The 24,551-nt window shown below is 34.9% G+C and overlaps 2 protein-coding genes across 6 annotated transcripts; one reads left to right on the top strand and one right to left on the bottom strand.

Annotated features, from left to right (window-relative positions):
• Positions 1 to 569: 569 nt before the first annotated feature.
• On the bottom strand, positions 570 to 15,697 carry pan2 (poly(A) specific ribonuclease subunit PAN2). Of its 4 annotated transcripts, none has more exons than XM_042713402.1 (26): positions 15,599 to 15,697; positions 14,013 to 14,313; positions 12,821 to 12,990; positions 12,235 to 12,355; positions 11,922 to 11,999; positions 10,934 to 11,204; positions 9,582 to 9,927; positions 8,648 to 8,744; positions 8,220 to 8,339; positions 7,716 to 7,835; positions 7,082 to 7,210; positions 6,765 to 6,964; positions 6,536 to 6,687; positions 6,265 to 6,371; positions 5,600 to 5,698; positions 5,242 to 5,324; positions 5,034 to 5,175; positions 4,741 to 4,878; positions 4,591 to 4,650; positions 4,361 to 4,451; positions 3,718 to 3,875; positions 3,473 to 3,616; positions 3,025 to 3,204; positions 2,845 to 2,938; positions 2,549 to 2,752; positions 570 to 1,165 (listed from the first exon to the last, which is right to left on the bottom strand). In XM_042713402.1, the coding sequence occupies exons 2-26, from the start codon at positions 14,298 to 14,300 to the stop codon at positions 1,131 to 1,133; spliced, it is 3,627 nt and encodes a 1,208-aa protein (XP_042569336.1). In that variant the 5' UTR covers positions 14,301 to 14,313; positions 15,599 to 15,697; the 3' UTR covers positions 570 to 1,130. The 4 variants fall into 4 exon arrangements, with proteins under 4 accessions (XP_042569336.1, XP_042569338.1, XP_042569337.1 ...); XM_042713404.1 differs by having other exon boundaries at positions 2,561 to 2,752; XM_042713403.1 differs by having other exon boundaries at positions 6,536 to 6,684.
• A 5,451-nt stretch (positions 15,698 to 21,148) lies between these two features.
• Positions 21,149 to 23,955, top strand: ormdl2 (ORMDL sphingolipid biosynthesis regulator 2). Of its 2 annotated transcripts, none has more exons than XM_019080421.2 (4): positions 21,149 to 21,290; positions 21,745 to 21,919; positions 22,438 to 22,589; positions 22,846 to 23,955. In XM_019080421.2, the coding sequence occupies exons 2-4, from the start codon at positions 21,746 to 21,748 to the stop codon at positions 22,979 to 22,981; spliced, it is 462 nt and encodes a 153-aa protein (XP_018935966.1). In that variant the 5' UTR covers positions 21,149 to 21,290; position 21,745; the 3' UTR covers positions 22,982 to 23,955. The 2 variants fall into 2 exon arrangements, with proteins under 2 accessions (XP_018935966.1, XP_042569399.1); XM_042713465.1 differs by lacking the exon at positions 21,149 to 21,290 and adding an exon at positions 21,347 to 21,535.
• Positions 23,956 to 24,551: the final 596 nt, after the last annotated feature.

Here is a 24,551-nt window from a genome sequence, read left to right as displayed (position 1 = left end):
AACAACAGATTTTCTGAGAAATCTGTATGAGCAACATCATCAGTTATAAAGGACGAACCCCAAATGTTCATGTTTTACACATGAGAACAACAGATGCAAGTTTTTATTTTTTTTGCAATTCAGATCAGTTTGTTTATAACTACTCAGACCAGTTTTACTGTTTCTTTGGAGAATAGCCAATTCAAGAGAATGATTCAATCCTAAATCAAACATCAATATTGCTTGAGAAAATATGCTGTACAGAAGAGCAGCTTCTGATCCAGATAATGAAGTATTTTAAAGCAGAGCATAACCAGAAATGTATGTGAATTATATACATTGCCATAGCGTTTTAATTTTTTTTTAATTAAATGAATGTTTAGCTGTTTTTTGTGTTCTCATAGAATAGCATTTTATTGTTTAAATGTTTCATTGGCATATCTGAGTACATTCCTTAGATAAACAGGTTGAAATTTCTTTTTACTTTGAGACTGCATTAGCCCTTGTTTTTAATAATGGTTTCCTTAATGCTACTGAAGTTGCTGAAATAACCCACCCAGTTAAAAAATGAGCTTTAAAATAGACTCAAAGATTTATCAAAAGTCTTTATTCAGCTGCCACATTATGAAAGTGTACATCACTGTTACAATATAGAAAACTAACACAGTAAACCCATTGACTGCTTAATTCATATACTGTGTGCCGTTATTTATATCCTGTGTAAGTGTAGTTTTTAACACAATATAAATACCTTGGTGAAAAACCCACTTCGGAGTCAAACAAAAAACACTTGTTTGATGAATTTTAAATCTGGTCTCAGTCCTGAAAACTGATTTTTTTCCCCCTTGTTCCTTATGCATTTTCTTCTTAATACCACATACAGGCTACACAATACAGTGGAGAAAACCCTAACATGATGAAATGTTTTAACATTTCCTTTGATTCCAACAGTTTTTAATAACAAAACAGACATTTCTAACACAGTATAACAAGCCTCATTTCAGATTTGCCATCTAATGATAATGAAATATACCCATTAAGAGGTGTAACTGGGCTCAAGAGATGTCAAAGGAGAACTGAAAAGCTGAACAAGAAATGACTGGTGAAATGCTGGCATCTGTTTGGCAGGAATATAACCAACATGGGTCTAATCATAAGCCCATCACAGAGGGAAACACAGCTGTACCTGCAAAGGGGAAAAGAGCATCAGAAGTTCATCAAACAACATTTGTTAAAATTGTACACTCAAAAAAACAAAAATAATGGAAAGCAAGATTTTTTTTTCTTTTCTTTGTAATTAAGGGCACATGCTTTGTTATGCGGTTAAATTGAAATGTATCAGTTTCTGCAATTAATACTTTGTGGAGACAGACAATACTACTTTTAAGGATGATTAATTGGCTAATATTTGGCCTTCTTGGGCGAATAGGAATAGCTCACCTAAAAATGTTCTCAGGCCATCCAAGATGTAGATTAGCATGTTTCTTCACTGGAAACTGATTTGGAGAAATGTAGCATTATATCACTTGCTCACCAATGGATCTTTCTGCAATGAATGGGTGCCGTCAGAATGAGAGTCCGAACAGCTGATAAAAACATCACAATAATCCACATGACTGATTCCATGAATTAACATTTTGTGAAGTGAAAAGCTACATGTTTGTAAGAAACATATTCATTAGAAAGGTGTTTTAACTTTAAACAGTTGTTTCTGGCCAAAATATGAATCCATAATCCAAAATAATGCTTCCTTCAGCAGTAAAAGTCCATCCCCTGTTGTCCTCTCACATCACACAGAATATTTGTTCAGAACTGATTTGAAATGTTTTCGCTTGTAAACAGTGTTTGATCTGTGCATATTTCTCCCTTGATTCAGGTAATATGACTTTTCTCAATGGAGACAGCAATATTATGGATACAGGACTCTATTTTAGCCGGAAGCAACAGTCAGAAGTTAAATAATAATGGATTTGTTTCTTACAAACGCACAGATTTTCACTTCACAAAATGTTAATTGATGGACTGGAGTGGTGTGGATCACTTGTGGATTATTGTGATGTTTTTATCAGCTGTTAGAACTGTCATTCTGACGGCACCCATCAGGCTGCAGAGGATCCAGCAAGTGATGCAATGCTAAATTTCTTGCTGCAGAGGATCCAGCAAGTGATGCATTGAGTGTGTTTATTTTTTCAGCCAATTTTAATTTTTGTGTGAACTACTCCTTTAACAGAACTTCATTGTGTTAGTTACAAAGTCTACTGACAGCCTTGTTTATGGGTAATACACAAATTCTGCATTCAGTTTTTGAGTAAACATTATATAAAATTAATGTGCATTTCATTGTATTATATATACAGTATATTAGGATTAAATTAACTCACAGGACATCGGTTGTGTATTTGATTTTATTTTATATACATTATATATGCATTAAATTAGGTTTTAATAAACCCATATCTGTTCGGTTGTGAATGTGTTGCGAATTTTCTTTCTAAACTGTTTTTTATATTGTATAAGCACTAATATATATTATATGAAATAATCTCACTGCCATGTCAGTGATTCGTACTTTTTGGGCTACCTTGACCATCTGCAGAGTCAATATCTGGAACTTTCCAGTCTTGCTTGCGTCCTTTCTCATAGAGAGCCTTGAGAACCTTCCGGAACTCTTCTTGTCCTCCGTTATGACTCAGCTCCGAGTACTTCCTGTACAGCTGTAGGGCAGTCCGTGCATCTTCGATACTATCATGAGTTTCGCTCTGAATGTTCAGATCTAAACAAATGTTCAAAAAGCAAAACACACTGATACACAGATATTTACATATGAGGTCAGGAGATGAGGGAAAGTTTATGCAAGAAACCTACCGAGAAAGTACCACGCGAGGAAACGTAGGGAGATCATTCGTTTCCTAGGCATGTGGAAGAGGTAGACGGTGTCAAACACCTGTTCCTTTGGAACCTAAAAATGTAAGGGGTTAATATTGGTTTACAATTAAAACATTTCCAAATACTAAATAAAAACGATTTCACATAAATTCAGCTCACCATCAAGTTAATGACCCGGAAATCCTTCTGTAACCCGTGGCCGACAAAGCGAACGCCAGTATCGATAAGAAATCGCAATTTCAGATATGTAGATTTCAGAGTAGTCAAATGTTTCGAGGAAATCTTTGCATCCAGGTCTCCGGGTTTGATACCAGAGTACTGAGTCAGGTAGTCCACCACCTGTTCCAACATTTTGACAAAAACACAGAAAGCAAACGTGGAAATCACTAGTACAGTAATAGTTATTCCCTGTGATTCACCTTCCGATTAAATGATTCAGAAAGAATCCTTGTTACAAGTGACACTAACAGATAACACATCTCTCCTGATAAGGCACAAAACTGTGGTTCTCACTTTATGAGTCCTGATCAGTTCAAAAGGTAATTTCCCTATTATGTGACATTTCCCTATTATGTTACAATTAGAATGATTCAAAAAGTGTTGTGACCTGCTCCTGAGTAGATATGTAGTCATCAATGAACGGCACTCCCTCATTGGGTCCCTGGCCTCTCACGCATGTGATGCGAGCAACAGACATCTGACTGGGCTTAATGGTGGACTTGGTCCCGTCACTGCGCAGTTCTGCCTCTTCCTGTTCAAGGAGCAACACACAAAAGCATTCAAAATTTGGGGTAGGACAAAATGTCGAAAAAATACCAGCAATTATAGAACATTAAAGTGTTTCCCACTGACCTGGTTGAGCGTGACAAATTCTGCATCCAATCCAACAAGGTCTGAAGCCTGCGGCATCTCGCTCACCATGAGGGGTATGAATGTGGCGTGACTCTTCCTCTGTTTCCGTGCCAACGAGGCCTCCGTCAGCAGAACACTGGCATCAATAGGGTTCTTAACTAGGAGGAAATTGAGAAGAGGAAGGAATAATTAAAACAGATGCTCTTTGCATTTGCATCTTTTTGTGTTTATGATATTTTAATTTGAGTATTTGTGTGAAATATTATTACAATTTTCTATTTTAGTTTTTTTTTTATGTAATTTATTCACATGATCCTTCAGATAGCACTCTAATATGCTGATTTGATGCTCATGAAACACTGATTATTTTCATATCTGCTTAATATTTTTGTGGAAACCATGATTTTTTTTTTTTTTCAGAATTTCTTGAGAAATAGAGAGTTCAAAAGCATTTTTTTTTTCATTATAAATGTCTTTACTCTCACTTTTGATCAATGTAATGCATCCCTGCTAAATAAAAGTATTAATACTTTTTTTTTTTTTTTAAATACTGCATTTTCTAAGCCTTGATAAAATGCAAATTTAATTTGTATTTTTAGTGAGAAGACGAAAAGTAGATTCTGTGAGATAAATGATCACATACTTCGCAAATCATACTTGGCATGGTAGTTCCTCTTGACATAGTAAAGTACAGCAGGAACCTTCCAGTTCACATCAAAATGAGCTGATTCAGCCTAATGGAGACATATTGCAGCACAATTCAGTGTCACATTTGATGCATTTCCAGTGGGAATACAGAACTTAATGTGCTAGTCCATTATATATAGTAATAAGAGTGAAATATGAAATTTTCCTGATGTTTGGTATTTTTACCTTGTCAATGGGCTCAATCAGAAAATCATTGAACAGATACCACTGTTGGTGTGTTACTCCCTGAAAGCAAGACAGAAAACACAGTTCCCTCATGTCATGATAACACTTTATGTCAAAGGTTTAGCAAGTACTTTAAAGATTTGCTCACACCTCTTTCCTCTGATGATAGGTCTCGCCCACTTTGATATGTGCCACCAGATTTCCTCCGGTCCGAGCATGCTGGATATGTGACACGGTGACAACCAGGTCATAGACAGACGCTCCTTCTGCCTCTTCACTTTCAGTCAGCTATGAGAAGAAACAACACAATTTATTTGTGCAGGGTCAGTTTAAATAACCTCAAGACGAGTCACCTTAATGACTTTGAAAGAGTGGAAATAATCATCTTAATGACTTTGAAAGAGTGGTTAATGAAGTTGAAAGAGTGAAAAGGTGTTCCTCACCTCCTCTCCTTCAGACAGGCTGCTGACCTCCAGGCCCTGAGTCTTACTAATGCACATCTTCAGACTGAGAGGGATCCACACGTGCCTCATATCCTCCGCTTGAGTGTCGAAGGTCAAGCCCTCCACGCTACAGAGCTCTTCCCTGTACATGACATATATTATATATAAAACATATAGACAGATGCATTTCTACAATCAGCACACTTACTCTAAACACCATTCTGTCGGTAAAGGCTCTTTGGGTTTGGGAGGTTCAGATGCTTCTTTCTTCAAAGCTTTGTTGTACGCATACTGTGAACAAAAAGAAAAAAGATGAATGGAAAATTAAGACAAATCAATGTGCCTAGAGTGTTACACTCCAATAACATACAGATCAGCTGAATGAACAGGCTGTTGCATTGCTAATGCATTATATGTATTATAATATGACAGGAAAATATCAAGTAACTAAGGCAGCTTTAAGTAATGACTCCAATGGATGCATAAAGCATTAGAGAACATTTAAGGGCAGATTTATGGCTGAATTCTGTAAAGGCATTATTGTATATCAATCATATGGGTCTGACCTCAGTCTGTGCCTTCCAGAACTCTGCCTCCTTGGCGCTGTTCACCTCACAGTTGATCACCAGAACATCAGGCAGACATCGGATGTTCCTGGTCTGCAACTAAAAAAACATAAATATTTAGTATTTTGTGGTTTTACACTTTTGGTTGGTAATATTTGGTAAGAACATTTTTGAAATAAGTCTTTTATGCTCAAAAGGCTGCATTTATTTGTTCAAAAATACAATAAAAAGTAATGTTGTGAAATATTATTACAATTAAAAATTACTGTTTTCTATTTTAAATATATCTTAAAAAGTAATTTATTCCTGTGATGACAAAGCTGAATTTTCAGAAGACATTGATCCTTGAGAAATCATTCTAATATGCTGATTTGGTGCTTAATAAATATTTATTGTTATTATCAATGATGAAAATTCAATGTTGTGCTGCTAAACATATTTGTGGAAATGCTGATGCATTTTTTTCTTTTTTAGGATTTTTTGGTTTAGGAAGTTCAAGTTAAACAGCCTTTATTTGAAATACTCTTCACTACAATTTATGACCAATTTAATGCATCCTTGCTAAATAAAAGAATTAATTACTTTCAAAATAAAAATCTAACTGAGTCCAATTTTTGTTTTAATCTTTTGAACGTGTGTATATAGATATCCGTGTAAAAGCTTACTGTTGGCTGGTATTTCTCACAGTTGTCACACCAGGCCTGTGTGCTTTGTTCCAGACAAATACTCTTCTTCAGGATCTCTGCAAAGTCATATTCCTCTATCATCTTATCTGTACAAATGAAAGCAAATTATTTAATTAATTAATACAGTTTATAGAAGCAGAAAAAACTAAATCAAACCATACAACTCTAGCTAAACATCTGTACATCATGCCCATGTTGGTCTACAAAGATGGATTCATGTGTGAATGATGTGCAGTTTGGTGGTTCTGACCTAGAGATCTTTGCTCAGGGTAGTGCATGGTAAACAGCAGAGTCAAGGAGGAGCGAACTGTCTCCTTTCCACAGCGACACAAACTGCTATTCTCCACTTCACAGCCAAACAATCGGCCAATCACAGACTCCCCTGAGGAACCCAGCGTACTGCTGAGGACACAAAACATTAAACACTCCGTTCTTGTGTAAATTATTGCATTAAATTCAAGAATGATGCAGCTCCACACCTGCTGCTGGCTCCTCTGTATGCCTGTGGCCCTTCCTGCTCCAGTGTTTCCTGATGCAGCTGTGCAAGTATGAAACGGTTCCAGCTCTGGATAAGATGTCCCAGACGGGCTTTCCCTGTCTGTTCATCAGAATCAGCCAGGATCAAACCTAAAGCCGAGGCCTCCGGGATTGTCCGGAAAGCCCGGAGAAAATTACTGGCCTGTGAAGGAACAAACAAGTGCTTTGTGTGTGTGCATATGCTATGCATGGCTGACAGCTCTGAATGCATACATACAGCTGGGGATGAATTCTGATTGAAAAGAAAGTGTTAACGTACCTGGCAGGGGTCTCCTCTGCTCAAATCCAGCATGTGAAAAAGGAACCCCAACTCACAGGCCAGACAGAACTCCTTCTGACACAGATGATTCTGTACCAAGCACCTGACTGGCTCCAGGAAGTACAGCACCTGTCACAGCATACACAGAATTAACTATTAATAAAATTCCAGGGAGCTGGAACATCCAAAGTTGTGCATTCCCAAAATTCCTTAGCGAGCTCAAAAAATTCCAAGGACTTTTTAATATAATGGACACGGTGTCATTTGGGATTTTTTATTTTTTTTTTAGATTCCTCAGGTATATAATCAGTGTTTCAGGTATATTACATTTAATGTGTATAACTATACAGTAACTATAATATATAATATATATATATATATATATATATATACTATATATATATATATGTGTGTGTATATGGGTATGTATAATGTGTGGTGTGTGTGTGTGTGTGTGTGTGTGTGTGTTGTTATATATATATATCTATATATATTATATATATATATATAATATGTTTGCTTGATGAATAAGAACATTGAAAAATTCACCATTTCATGTATTTAATATTAAATATAATATATTCAATATAATAATATAATGCAGTAAAAATGGTATGTGTGTGTGTGTTTTCACCTGGATCATGCAGTTGCAGTAAGCGTTGGGTATGTGAGGCTCCAAACCAGCAAACAATGTCCGGTTATAGTGCTTGAAATCAAAGTCTTCCAGTCCCAGTTTGGAATATTTAATGGTCACCTGATATAAACATATGCCACATAATCAGAACTGTTTAAACCCAGTGTTTTAGGAGTTTATAATAAACATGAGATTCACCAGTGATCCCACAATCGGGCATTGTGATTAATGATTAATATTTTATTATTCAACTGCAGAAAGACTTTCATTGACTTAGTTTTCATATCCCCCCTCTAGTTTTTATGCTTCTTAAATTGCATGCAAATAGTTATATTTTATTTATATATGCATATATATGTATCCATATATATATATATATATATTATATATATAAAACATTATTTCATCTAAAAAGAACTTGTTTGTCAACATTTGTAATGGACAAAATAGCTCATGTAATATGTAATCATCGTATAATTATGCACAACAATGGATGATCACTACCTTCCTGTATTTCTTTGGAACCATGTAAAGATGCGGTTCCTCATCTCGACCAATGGGAGACTCGGGGACTTGATTATAGCTGTCATACTCAAGCTCAGTGTCTTTAATCTTATAAGGAACCTGGCAAAAACAGAGACAAAAAGCATAAATAAACTACTGGTTAGACAGCATTACTGCACTAAAATGCTTCACGCATTATCAAATAACATACCAGAGACTCTAGATCAGCTACATTACTGCAAGATAGCACTTCCTTCTTATAACATATGGAAAATCTTTGTCTTGATAATTGTTTACCATGTTCACACATTAAGATCACACATCTGAAATCTGTCAGATCTGCTGAGTTTAGCATTTTGCCATCTTTAGACCATACAAATATAAACTAGAATCAAGTAAGGTGTCATTTGAAAAGAGCTCATTGTTACCTGGTTTCTGGGACGGGTTCTAGGATTGGGGGCGTATCCAATAAAGCCCACAGTTTTCATTGTCCTAAGAATCTCTGGATCTACCAGAGGGGCTCGTCTGACAGTGAAAAGAACACATTTACATTAACAAAACACCATTTGCATGTCATTTGTTGGGGGAATTTATATACAAAACCTGTGTAAATTAGTGTGAAATTAGTGTGAATAAAAAAGTGAGAGATACCAAATGTGTTTTTGCTAAAATTTAATAAATATCACAATTGATCCAGGTGTATGACTTAGGATCTTGACCCACCCTGAGACATACTGCAGGGGGCAGTATTACACAGTAACACTCAGATACAAGGACTGTGCAGAATACCACACTTCTATACAATTTTCTGCGAAATATAGTATGCATATTGTGCACAGTATGCAAACTCTATGTATGCATATAATAACCAGATGACCTACTACATTTACCAAAACATGCAGTGTACTAAAGAACAAAGTTTGAGGTTAGAAAGAAATTAAAACTCAGTAAGTATGCATTAAATTGAAAAAGTGACACTAAAGATATGACAGAAAATATTTTTATTTTAAATAAATTCTGTATATATTTATTCATCAAAGAATCCAAAAAATAAAAGAGCAGCATGACTATTTTCAACATAGATAATAAATGTTTCTGAAGCATATTAATCAGAATATTAAAACACTGAAGACTGGATTAATGACTACTGAAAATTCTGTTTTGCCATCACAGGAATAAATAACATTAAAATTAAAAAAAAAAAATAATAATTAACTGTATTAATATTTCACAATATTATTATTTTTACTGTATTAAATGCAGCTTTTGTGAGCATTAGAGGCACCTTTCAAAAACTTCCTCCACACTTTTAAATGCTACTGTATATTTAATAATTATGTAAATATGATGGCTCAGTCATACCTGGGACTGGGCGTGATAAGGGAGGTGGGCCAATCAGAAAGCAGTGGCTCTGTACTGGTGAGGGGCATGGGCAGAAGAGACAGAGGCATAAGCTCATGGTTCCAGTCCAGCTGGGGCAGGGAGTCTACCAGGCAGGGCAGGGCTAACTCAGTCTCCCTGGAGTAACTGTTAAAGGACACCTCAGGGGCGCTGGACCACAGGTGCACACAGCCACCAGAGTCCCCAAAAGAGAGCGCCTGTTTGCTGGAGGACACATCAAAGCTCATCAGCAGCTGCCCCACAGTGTTGACGTGGAAAATATCAGCCAGATTGGCCAGACCGGTGGGCTCGCAGAACTGACACTGACCTACAGACACAAAGACACAGACTCACACACCAGGATCTCAGTGACCAAAAAAAAAAAAAAAAAAACATTTTCTTTTTTTTACCATTGCTAATTTGCAAAGCTATGTTGTAAATATGCATATTTATAAATAAACAACCAAATAATAAATAGACTAGCACAGGACAGCAACAGTGCTTATTTCAAATTGGACGTAATGGAAAAATGGTTTGCGGTTCAGTTAGGGAGTCAATTGTAAACTCAGTAACAACACTGAACGATTCACTGACAGAGTGAGTCTGATTCAACTTCTAACTCAAGTGCAAGAGGCTTTTTCACAACAAATAAATAAATAAAATGAATGTTCTTAATATATAAATAATTATATACATTATATATAAATAATTTATGTTTAACCTGAACTATTTAAGAAACATTTAATAAATTTTCATTTTTTTTTGAATAAAATCGAAACCTACCTACATTTTGTTTATTTTCTACTTGGAAATACAGAACATTACAATTGTTAAATGCATTGAAAATGCTGAGTCAGAATGTCTTCAAGCCAAGTACTTTGTAATGCCTCTCTGGAATGCTGTTTAGCACCTTCAGCATGATTAGCTCATGTGACCCACCAACTGAAAATCTATGTGGACAACATGACAACCACCAAAGGGGAACTGAAAGTAAGGTGGGACTTTTGAATGCTGAAAAACTGCAATAACATCAGTAAGCTTCAGAAGAAAAGAACTAGATTAAACATGAGGCTGGGACAACAACGGTAGTCCAAAGAAGACCACTATTGGATGACTAAAACACTTTGCAAGTTGCAAAGAAAAATCCCCCAACATTTCTTCGACACATCAGGGACAGTTGACTGGGGTGTGGCATCTACACTAATACTATCCTGTGCATTTTTCATAGTATTTTTTTCTGCATATTAACATTAAAGTTCTTCTTTCAGTCACAACAGTTAGGTAAATACCACCAGTATTACCGTCTTTGTGACATACAAGTCCATGCATCATACCTGTTTGTGAAATGATAGCCAGGCGGGAGGTGTATGTGGGGATGAAGCGGAGGAAAAGGGGATCCACGTGGACCTGCAGTGGGGTGATGGCCCTCATCATGCGCAAGTCATACACCATGAGGAACCGGTCACATGACAGTCCATTCAGGCCACGGCTCGAGAAGCCACATGCCGCCAATAAGTTACCGTGCACGTCAAAATCAGACAGGCTGCCAGAGAACGCGTCAAATTCATGCTCCATTTTAAATGTGCGTAGATCACGCAGAGACACCTACGACAAATAATTGACACAAATGCACAAATCACAATGAAGAGATTAAATGAATGTTGATTACTACATATTTAACTACAGAGATTATATAAGGTTGTGCATATTGATGAATGCATTTGAAAAATAATGTCACTATGTCATTATCTATAAATCTATACCAGAAATCAATTAATGGAAAATTAGGTTAACATTTTTAAGTGAAATTATCTATTTTATATATGTTTAGATACAGTATATGGTGATCAATTCAAAATTGTTAGTCGTTATACAAAATAAATAAATAAAAAGTAAATAAATAAAACTATTTTTAAATAAATGTCAACTACATGCTGGAAAATGACTTTACTGCAGTTACCATTGAAACACCAAAATCTTTTTCCAATGATTTTCAATGGAACACAATATAAGTTGTTGTGGTGAGACAGATAGATCCATGCACATTAAGCTCTTCCACTTAATTTTGTGGACAAGCTGAAAAATCCAACTACCAAATAGTCTGAGCTGATCAGCCTGTGAGAAAATTAGGAATGTGTGAAAGCACAAAAAGAAAAAAGCCCTATGAATTCTACCCGCTTTTACAGCTAAAGTGTAGGCAGCATGTTCCCACATTAGCTCAGAGCAAAACTTTTCATACACAACATCCCTCTATTCTGCGGGAAAAGAGAAAGGAGGAAACGATTTGTTCCACATCCATTTTCGCTTTACTCCTTCACTCACCTTGCCAGATGTGTGACCGCAAAAGAAGAAGCGATTGGACTGTCTCATGATGGCGACTCCAGGCACCTCAACAGTAAACTAGAGCGACAGTAGAAAGGAAATGTCAGGAAAAAGTTTCACGTTATTAAGTTATTTATTCAACATCATCTTAAAAAAAATCTCTCTCTATATATATATATATATATATACATTTTATTAAGCTGAACAATAAAATGTACATTCTTTTATCTTTATTTAAAAAAATAAAATGCTATATAAAAACAGGTACAGTTTTGTTTGAAAACATTACTGAAGTAGTATTGTATCCTCTCACTTTTTGTGTTTCCTGTACTGTTGTGAGGTCCAATTCGGCCACATAGTTCTGCAGGCCTCCCATTAACAAGGTGTTATTATCGGTCAGAATCAAACTGTGCATGTCGGCACCCTCCTCCATTCTAAAAAAAAAAAAAAAATAAATAATGAATGAATGAACACCCACACATAGGCATACATAAGCAAATAAAACTATTTATTACAGTTTTCACAGCATATGCCTGTGTTCTGTATGACATTACGTCCCCTTGGAATTATAAGGTTCTATCTGACATTTTTGTCAAAATCGAGTTATTCACATATTCTTATTCTGTGACAACTTATTTATATCATGTAATGGATTTTTTAATGTTCTGTACATTTTGGGAATTTTTATTTAAATAAACAACAAAGTTGTATCTATACAGTCGAATGGAATGCAAAAACTTTGAAGCTCAAAATCTCAAAACTACTCAGAGTGCAGATAGAACCTTATAATTCCAAGGGGACGATTAGCCTTTGAGGGTTAGTCTAGTGCTAGTCTGGACATGATACCTGTTTTTACATCTTCAAATGATAATTGTAGCATACATGGGTGTGCAACTCACGGATAATCAAACATAATTAAACCTCCCCGGGTGAGGCATTTGAGGTTGGTTTTGGTCAGAAACAGCACCCCTGTGTCCATACTCTGGATGTGGCGAATGTCATCGGTCATATGCACCTGGAAAGAGGAGTAGCGGCCCATTGTTGGACCAAAGAAGGAACTTGCATGTCCCTGTTATGAAACAGGAAAGGAAAGAACAAACACACACACACCCAAGTCAGTAATGCGGCTCACGCTTGTGAACAAAGTGACATCACTTCCTCAATGTGGAAGTTCATCAGAGATGATGCGTTCCATGGCTATCAAAACCACAGCTGAATTTTTGGAGTGAGATTAAACTTTAGCCTTAAATCTCCCAACTTCAATAGAAACATTTATCCATTCATGCAAAATGCTGGGTTAAAACACTTGCTGGGTATACTGATTCATTTTATAGCTCTGCATATTATTTGAGTAGATGACATACACTGCCGGTCAAAGGTTTGGAATAATTATGTATTTTTTAAATGTTTTTGAAGAAGTCCCTTATGCTCACCAAGGGTGCATTTATTAGATAAAAAAAAAAAAAAAAAAAAAAAAAAAAAACCCCGTTAACCCATTATATTGTGAAATATTATTACAATTTTAAAAAAGTGTTTTGTATTTGAATATGTTTTAAAATCTAATATATTCCTGTCATGGCAAAGTAGAATATTTTATTACTCCAGTCTTCAGTGTCACATGATCCTTCAGAAATCATTCTAATATGCTGATTTGCTGCTCAAGAAAAATATGTGATTCTTAATATTTTTGTGGAAACCGTGACAACCCGATCTTTTAAATGATGGTGTAAGTTTAAATAAAAGAAGAAGAAATTAATACCTTTATTCAGAAAGGATGCGTTAAATTGATCAAAAGTTTTCCACAAAAATATTGAACAGCAAAAACTGTTGTCAATATTGATCATAAAAAGCACCATTATTAATAATTGGGCACCAAATCAGCATTTTAGGATAATTTCTGAACGATCATGTGACAATAAAGACTGGAGTAATGGCTGCTGAAAATTAAGCTTTGCTATCGTAAAATATATTAAAATAGAAAACAGTTTAATTATTACAATTTAAAATTGTAAGAATATTTTTTGAATCAAAGCCTTGAGAAGCATAACTGACTTCTTTAAAAAAAAAAACACTAATTATTCCAGACTTTACCCGGTGGTTCCCCATCCACAGCAGCTCCTCCTGCAGGTCGAAGTGTGTTGCCGTCACAGGGATCCCCACTTCAGCAGCCACACTGTGCAGTTCTGAGTACATGCCCTCTACTATGTGCATGGACTCAGATACGGGAACAGCCAGCGAGTCGGGGTCGAGCTCCACGGCCTGGAGCAGTGCCGGGTCGAGCCGCGGGTCCATTGAAGAGTCCAGACCGGGCTCCAGACCACCATGCAGGCCTGGCGCATACTCGCCCAAACCCGGGTCCAGACCCTCGAAGTTCATCATGAGGATGGTGGTGCTGGGTTAGAGGGATAGGACAATGGGGTCAAGGGTGCCTTTATATATGATAATATATGAGACTAAAAATATATATGAAACAAAAATCACTGTCTTTTTCTGTGTGTATATAATATAGATATCGCTCTTAAAACATAAAAAAAATATATAAATAAAAAATAATTATTTATTTACAGCTTTCTTTGTAAAATATGGAATATGGAAATAAAAGCAAACGTTCTGCATTTATTCTCTCCCTCCATTTTTTTTACATTTTAGTAAAATAATATTTTATAGACTTAATCCATTTGCACACTGGAATATTTTTCTATGCACTTTTTTACTGTCCATTGCACTAGTGCAAATTATGTTCATAGTCTGCTTATAGTGTTCATACACTTATTACTTAATCCATCTGTACAGTATGTTCATAGTACACCTATCTGTATATCATGCTGATAGTATTTAAAAATCTGTAAATTATGTCCATAGTACTGCCTTATCTGTATATTTATTGTAAATTTGTAACATATTGTAGACACTGTATATCTTGTACTTACTGCTTATTGCACTTCTGGTTAGATGCTAACTGCATTTCTTTGCCTTGTACCTTTCATGTGCAATGACAATAAAGTTGAATCTAATCTAAAATATGCTTACATGAATAGCCCCCCGTGCCAGATTTTTACAATTATTTTATTATTTAAATTGCTATTAAAATGTATTTTTACCAAATTTATATTTTGCTAGGTTTGTCAGTAAATTAATTACTGAAAACTGGATATTTGCAGAAATATTAGCATTAAACTACATTTTATTAAACAGTCATAAAGTTAGTAATAGTTCAAATAAACTATAAAATTGTCAACCTTGTGACATTTTAAAGGCACAGAAGTTTATGAACATAACACATTCACCAATACATTCTTCGTCTCATAAGAAATGAGAAAGGCGCGCACTTAGATAATTAAATCCAGTTGTCATGGAGACTTATTGCATGTGCTGCTATTACAAAGTCAGTGAGCTGCCTACCTAGACAGCATTTTAGGCAGGATGAGCTGAACAAGGACATACCAATTCTGGATGACACGCCTATGCTTCCCAAAACTTCTGTCTAGGTAGGCAGCTGACTAGGTTTTGAAACACAGCGATACTGTTGCACACGACGAAAATAAACGCGATGTTTTCTTATCGAGGTGTGCGACATCTATACTCAGGATTTCAATTCGTTTCTAAAGTTCTTTCAACAGACTAGCAGGAAGGGACTTAAAATGTGTATTGTTGACATTTAACAGGAAAAACAATACCTTTAGAATACAGTTATCCTCGGATCCATATGCCCACACTACTCGCTTCATTCAAAACAAAAACAAGCTCGCACTTCCGGGTGAGATCGAACTGCATCCGGAATCATCCTATGCGCTATAATTAAAAAAAATTATAAATATTTAATGAAAGTATTATTTAAGTTAAGAACAGTGAAATGATAAATTAAAATATTATTTAACCGTTAATATTATTTAAATATTATTTAAAAATATTAAATTAAATATTGAAATATTGAAATATTGAAATGAAAATGAAAATAGTGAAAATATTAAGTTGAAAGTTGATTTATCTTTCTATCTAAAAATATAAATTATATAATTTTGTGACTTGCATGGTCTGTTTGCCTAAAAATACAAAGACTCTTGTTAATACAATTCCATCTACAATTTGATAACACAAACAAAATATAAACCTTAAAAAATTTCTTGACAGACAAAATGAATGTACAGAACTAGTATACCTAAGTCCAAATGTCCAAATGTGGTAGGGTTATTTATTTGACTCATCAATAAATTACCCTATACCACATTTGGACTTACTGTAGGTAGTTTAGGTAGACTTAGTTTAAGGATAAACGTGTCCAGAAAAGCTGAATTCAGCTGCAACTTAGATTCAAGTCAAGGTGGATGTTTAAGCCACTACAGGCAGACTACCGTCTTCAGGAAAGAAGAAATTCTGTGCATGGTTTGTGGACATAGTCTCACTTCCTCTGATGATAAAAAAACTTTCAGATGAGGGAACTATCTCATTCAGAATACTAAGAAAACTGTGTGGTTAGGTTTACAGCTCTGGAAGTTCTATCATTTCAATTGTAATGGATGAATTGTTTTGCTCTATAGTAACGCCAATGAATTTGTGAAACATTTGTGAATGGGAAGATCTACAGAAGAGATTTACCTCCTTAAATTCTCATGAATCTTATATGTGCTTAGTCGAGGTGGAAGAAAATTCCTGTAACTAACGCAGATTTCTAAGTTAATGCTTACTTTTATTAGCAAAATAGAGGTGAACTCCAAAAAATGCCTTGGCTCACAATTCTGTGTGAAACTCAGATCTCTTTATTTCAATCACTCCATCAACCAATCAATAAAAAAATAAATACATATATAAATACAATAAATAAATAAATACATATATAAATTCCTGGGGCTTATGTAAAATTGTATACAACATTTCTAGCTTGGTTATGTTAATATAGAATGATTCAGTATATATCATTAAACTTCCTGTATCGCTTTAGTTGTGGCTCTCTTTTTACTATATCACATCAGTGGAAAGGTTGATGGCAATTCTTTTAAATTTCAAATAATTTCAATAATTAACTAATAATATTTGTTAGAATGTCAATTAGAGGATGCACTTTCAAGAAAACTCCACTCATCTGACCTCACATCACAATCAGCACCAGTACCATAGGAAAAAGATTCTACATCAGTGTCAGAAATATATATATATATATATATATATATATATATATATATATATATATATATATATATATATATATATATATATATATATAAATGTAAAAAATGTAAAAACATAATTTATGTAAAATGTAAACACACACACAGTTAATAAGGAAAAATAAAATATATAATTAAAAGGAAATAAGGAAAATAAATATAAATTTATAAATTTAAATGTATATATTTGCTTGAACTTTTTTTTGTTGTTGTTGTTTTAATCTTGCATTGAAATGTAAAAAACTAAAAGTGAATCTGTGTTTTTTATTATTAATATATATAAAAAAGTTCAATTATTAAAAAAGTTACAAATTAATAATTTTTTATATAATGTATTTGGATATAATGCAGTATTTACTTCTTTCCCACTGCCCTTAATTTTAACTTTTGGCCCTTCACATTAAAAAGTTTGGGCACCTCTGCCCTAAAGGGACATGGACATGCAAAAAAATTAAATGGGAGGAAGAATCATATTTCATGCTTTTGCGTGTTTACTCACAAAACGCTTGCGTTCCCCCAATAAACTGCATTGTGAACACACACTTTCTTTAGGGAACACAAAAGTTTTTTGAGAGAATGCAAAATCATTCAAATTTATATATTTTTTTCATTATGTCCCTTTAAGGGCTCTGTATTGTGAGTATAAAAACATTGTAAAAACATTTGTAAAAGGATATTTAAAGTGATACTCCACTCAAAAATGAAAATTCTCTCTTCATCAAACTATAAACCATCACTTATTTATAATCATCAAGTGTCAACGTTTGGGTGAATATCCACTTGCATTATATGGACACAGAGATGTTTATTATTATTATTATTATTATTATTATTATTATGAAATCATTATCCGAAGAAAGTAAGTCATACATCTGGCATGAGGGTGAATAAATGATGACAACATTTTAATTTTTGGGTGGAATATCCCTTTAAGACCCCCAAACCACAACTGGCCCTCAATATTCCAAGAGGGTTTATCTCCCTGGTTCAACAATTCAGAAGATATTTAATGTAGGCTATTTCGTCTTTAAACATCCTTCATATAGCTACTTAGAATCAGAAACTAGGCAATTAAGTAGTTCTTTGAACTCATCAAGTTTTCAAGTATTATATTGAGCATCTTGGAGACTGATGTTTGAGGAACAGTAGGCCTATTTTTTTTTTAATGAAAGCGAAAATAAGTCTACCTGGCTGTCCGATCACGGCCGAGGGAAAATCCTAGTGACTCACCAACCCACTCAACGGGAGAATAAAAAGATGCTTCTATGCTGCCACTACAATCAGTTTGCTTCTAAACACTGCAGACGAACGGATAATCAGACTCTATAGGACATTTTGTTACTATGAATTCATCATTAATATTGGCTCTTTGCGTGGCGTTTTCGGCGCTGTGGAGCGCCAGTGGATCTCCGGTGCGCACAGCTGGTGAAGTGAACTTCACGGAGTGTAAAGCGCTGTCCATCAAACTCAATGAGATGGCGAGACATTTATACAACACGGTTCGTACATTAAAGAGGATGTATTTCATTTATTTTCAGACATTTTCAGACATTTTTTTCAGGCATCTTCTTGAGTTGTTGATAATAATAACGCATTTTTTATTCTTTCTGCAGGTTGAGTCTCCAAAAACTTCAAGTATCATTGATGACCCTCCAGTGTCTATAAGACCGATTGACACATGTAACCCACGGAGCCTTCTAGACAACAGAGAGGTAAACAACTGAATAGCCTACTTCAGATGCATGCTTTTATATTAATGATTTTCTCATTTCTTTTGTAGATCAACTGTTATATAGGCGACTGTTAGGCTAAGCCATATTTAATTTTTGACAAGAATGAAAACTTTTGTACTGATATTTAACAACACTACAATTGTTCAACTAAACACGAGTCTTTTAGGGGGAAAAAAGTGAACAAAAACTCCATGAAGTGGACAAAAACTCCATGAAACAGATTTGAAAGTTGTGAAACTGACAAACGTTTATGCAGTGTGTGCAACTGTATTTGTAGTATCCAGTTTTTTATCCACGTAAAATGCATTATGGCCTCTAACCTGAAAAAGATCTATACAAAAGCGTGTGTTTACTTGGTCAAATGTTGTAATTTGTCCCTATCTGTCTTGCATTTCAGACTTGTCAATCTAGAATTATTCTCGCTCTGAAAAACTACACCACAATTTTCCACAAGAATGGTGTGTTTAAGAATTCAGCTTGCAGCAAGTGGAGAGCGCGCGCCAATGAGATCGCCGATGTTACCGGAGCCCTCCTGCGCATGCTAAAGGTATGCCTGTTTTTATTCAAAATCTGTGCTATTGTTTCATGTACTTCCTTTTTGATACAGTGTCTAGACACCAGCCACTTTTCAAAAAGAGGACACAAAGATATTCCCACATTCTTATCTGTTATCCTTCTGGAAAGTAAATTATTGTTGCATCAGTTTCTGTAGTAAGCACTTTTAATTTCATTATTGTTCTTGTTTGATGACCAGGAACCAGTGGTGGATGTTCCTTTGACTGCAGTGGACTGGTATGACAACGCTCTGTGTCGGGACAGCGTAGAAAGGCTTTACTCCTTCTCTATTATATCGGCACGCGTCTTCTCATTTCTGGCGTCCCAAGAAGCTCAAGTTGAGATGAAACAGTGTTAGATTGAGATGGAAAAACAGATACATATCAGTTGTGATCATGTTGGTCAAAACGTTCAAACAGCTTTTGCTACTTCTACAAAGGTTCTCCCGTGTCCCATCTTAAAGTTGCGTTAACATTGAGAGTTCATGTATGAGGTGATATATTTATAGAACTATTTATTGTGTTTTTATTTATTTCTGTATTTATTGTACAATGATTGTATCACAATGTGTAACATTTTTTAACTTCCAAAGAAGTGCGTAATATATAGCTAATAAATATATCAACAATTCTTCTATATATTGTCTTCATTCTTGTTTATTGTTCTTCGTTGAGGGAACAAAGAAATTAACTGAAGAACTAAGATGTATGCAAATTACTTTTACTCTAATTAACAAGGAAATTACTGAGCGAATGTGGGCAAATTTCCCAGTGTGATGTCAAAAACTCTCTGTTAAAGGAGAGGGAAGATGTGATTTCCATAAACATTCATGCTACACTTTATGGTGGTATGAAGCTTCCTGCAAAATATGTCCCAAACTCGGAGATGCTGTCACCACTCCGTTCTCTCAGGAACGTGTGTGAATTGTCCTGCCAAGAATGATGACATAAAAGGGAACTTGGTTAACCAACAAACACACAAGACAAGCAAAGACATTATTGACTTATTCCAGCTAATACCATTTTTTTCTTTTTGACAGGAAAGATACATAGTCAAGAACAAGTAAATAATATATTCAAAGAATAATTTAAACAAATAATAGAGGGGAAGCATTATCATCAGACATTTTCTGACAACACTGCTAAAATATTTAACTATACCCATTCTTATCATTCTTCTTATTATGACATACATGTGTGAAATTTTTCCTGTGGTCACAGTATGTGAAAAGGAAGTAGGACTATTACCACTTCCAATGAATCTATAAACACACTAGATATCACCTCTGACAACGTCTCTCACTCATGAAATATTTTTAATTCAGCCTATTTATATATATTTTTTTAAATATTAAGCGTTTAAATTGTCAAAACAATAGCAGCACCTTTTGAAATGTAATAAAACATACAAGCTTTACTACAAACTAAATTAAGGGAAAAAAAAAAGAAATGAAGTAATAGGCTAAAAACACAAATTATATTTCTAGTTTATGAAATATATTTAATTTTATATACAGCCTATTAATTTGTAGCATAATAAACTAGAATAATTGAAAATAAAATTATAAATTAGGCTACATATTCCCTACAAGCTGGCTGAGACATAACCTAATCTAAATAATTTCCTACACAAAATACCCTGATAATATAATTTGAAATAATAATAATAAAAAAAATACTTACTAAAATGCTGAAAAAAATAATGATCAATAAATAAATGAAACATTTTAAATACATTTTAAATCCTCGTTGTGGTAATGGTCAGACGGCGGAGAAAATCTGCGGCTGTGTTTCAAACCTTCTGCGTTGCACACGCACGTGCCGCACACGCACGCGCTTAGAATGCTGTCTACGTAGACAACTCGCTAGGTTTTCAAACACAGCCGCAGAGTCTCTACTTCCTGGTTACTTCGCAAGGTGGGTGGCTGTCATATTACAACATTAGCTCTTTATTTACACCGTTTGAATGTACTTTAACGTTCAGACGTTTTTATTGCGTGCTTCTTTTGTGCTTCAAATATGACTCTTCTTCATGACGCCTTTTTCAGTACTTTATCAGCAGCGACTGAACAACTACTGAATCCACTAGCCGGATAGCTAACAGTGTTCGGAAGATAAATCTGCATGAACGTTGTACATACTACGCATTAAGACTCCGCAAAGTACATATTAGTCTCGGTCGCTCGTATACACATCTAGCCTAAATAAATAAACCACAAACAAGTTATCGTCGCAGACGTTAAAGTTATGTAATTGTGATAACGAATGTCTCATTTTACAGAGCATGGGCTCTGTTAAAGGGCATCCTTCTTTGTGTTTAATGGCTTTGGGTGTTTGCATGAAGCATATCACGGCTGTTGTTTTCGTGCAGGATGAATGTGGGCGTTGCTCACAGCGAGGTGAACCCAAACACGCGGGTGATGAACAGCCGGGGGATCTGGCTGGCCTACCTGCTGCTCACCACTGCCCTGCATGTGGTCTTACTCAGCATCCCTTTCCTCAGTGTGCCTGTGGTGTGGACGCTCACCAATGTCATACACAACCTGGTCAGTCCATGCAAGAAATATTTACAGGAACAGTTCACCTAAAACATGAAAAATTGCTGAAAATGTACTCACCATCGGGCCATCCAATATGTAGATGAGTTTGGTTCCTCATCTGAACAGATTTGGAAAAATGTAGCACAATGCATCACAATAATCCACAAGTGATCCACACAACTCCAGTCCATCAAACTCATCTACATCTTGGATGGCCTCGGGGTGATTAAATAATTAGCTAATTTTTATTTTTGCGTGAACTATTCCTTTAAAATGTTTTTTAAAGGAATAATACTAAACCCAAAAAGAAAAATTCTGTTATCATTTACTCACCCCCATTGTCTAACCTTCATGGAGCACTAAAGCAATAATAAAAGCATCAGCTAAATGACACTTTAGTGATCAGTAGCATTAATAAAGCCATGTCAAGCTTCAGTAATCGTGGTAGGCTATATATAATAAACATGTACACGTTGTATTCTCCGTTTAGTGGTCAAGTGTTAACTCACTTTTCTGCAATCTAGGCGATGTATCTGTTTTTACATACCGTCAAAGGCACGCCGTTTGAGACACCGGACCAAGGCAAGGCACGTTTGCTTACTCACTGGGAGCAGATGGACTATGGTGTCCAGTTCACAGCGTCAAGAAAGTTCCTCACCATCTCACCTATTGTACTGTGAGTCATATTCATATTTCTCTAGTAACTGACAGAAATAGGAACATATGTGATTAATAAAAACTGCTTTCTTTCTACATCTTATAATCAGTAATTACCTATTTTTAAATTACAATTCTACTATCAACTTTTTTTATTATGTTTATATTATTTATTATATTTTCTAAAAAAATTTATGATTATATATTATATTCTCAGTTATATATAATCTTTTACAGTATAATCATAAATGCTGTTGTTATTTTTTTTTTCATAGGTACATCTTGGCCAGCTTCTACACCAAATATGATACTACTCACTTCCTAGTAAACACAGGCTCACTACTAAGTGTTCTCCTTCCCAAGTTGCCTCAGTTTCATGGAGTTCGTCTGTTTGGTATAAATAAATACTGACATGACACTTCAGCCCACTTGTGGATGGGATGTAGCATCATGGAGATGAGATGAGATGAGATGAGATGACTGAAACTCCTTATTCTTCAATGATGCTTCCTTGGTCCAAAGCCGTAAGGCCTTAAGGAACCAAAACTGCACTGGACTAAAGTACACTATTTAAAAAAAGGCCTTCCATGCTCAGGTTTATTCAGTCTGTGGCGTTTCTTTTTTTTTAAATCCTGTCTCACGTCTGTAATTTCTCTTAATCTTAATCTCTACATCTCCATCACAATTTCTAGATTTATCACATTCAAGGATGTTTTTGATTGCATTGCACCAGACAATGTGCCAATTATCACCTGATGATATTCATTTTATTAAGGTTCACTTTGCATAAACTTATTTGCCACTACAAGCTCTGTCACTGTGGGGTCAAAACATGATAGTGCTGAATTACAATATTCAGACAGTTTTTTTCATTGTTCTAGTATATATACAACAAGGACAACTGCAGTAAATAAGTTATGTTGAATTATTAGAACAACTGATTTTGATTTTAATTTGAATTGTCTTATTGCATTTTTCCTTTCATTTGCTCCATAAATGCAAAACAGTGATCTGTGACAATGTATGAATGTGACACGATAAACAATCTTAAAGTGCTCTCTTAAAGGTCATTGTTTAAGTTGCTTGTAGAGCGCTGGTTATATTAGATTTCTTTGAATTCCTGTATTTATTTCATTTTTTTTTTTTATCATATCATGAAACATTCCAATTTGAAGCAATTGCCATGGTGCGCATACATTCTAATTTTCAAAATGTACATGTCTGTTTGGATCATGTTTGTTCACAATATAAAAGTGGAAGTATGTACAGTGGGTAACAAAAGTCTGAGACCACATTGAAAATGAAGTATTCAAAATCTAAAGCTGGAAGTGATCTGAAAGTTTCAGAATGTTTAAAAATAAAACTTTAGAATGTTAAATGAAAAAGAAATAGTATATTCTGCACATGTTCTTATGTGAAACGTAAGAACATGTGATGGTTTTTGGGTCTTTGGTAAATAAAGTAACCCTGGAGATCACAATTATCAGGTTTTACACAAACTTGTGGAAGTTAACATTTTCGTTTCGTTAACATTTATGATTTTTTTTTTTTTTTTTTTTTTTACTTTAGGACCCATTATGTCCCAATAAGGAAATTACACAATATGACATTTCAGCGTCAAATTTCCCGTTTAGTATGTTCATTTTTTTTCAACCAAGTTGTATGGTGTTGCACTGGTATAACTGAAATGGCTCTTGCACAAGATAACTTAGTCATAAAGTTATTTGGACTAATATACAAAGTCTCAAGAGCACCTAATGTGATGATATGATATGCAAATTGATGTGTTGTTATGAGTATTGAAATTTATGGTTGCTTCGTGTGGGTTGTATTTGGAGTTCGTTTGTTTTGCATGTGTGTTTACTTCTATTTGATTAACATATAATGAATAATGAACACAAAATTAACCCCAAAATGAACATTTTGTCATTAATCACCTGCATGTCGTTCCAAACCCGTAAAAGCTTTGTTCGTCTTCAAA

The sequence above is a fragment of the Cyprinus carpio genome, chromosome A23 (genome assembly GCF_018340385.1).
Source record: "Cyprinus carpio isolate SPL01 chromosome A23, ASM1834038v1, whole genome shotgun sequence".
Classification (NCBI taxonomy): Eukaryota; Metazoa; Chordata; class Actinopteri; order Cypriniformes; family Cyprinidae; genus Cyprinus; species Cyprinus carpio.
Note: the sequence above shows the minus strand (reverse complement) of the source record. Positions and strands in the feature narration are given on the sequence as shown.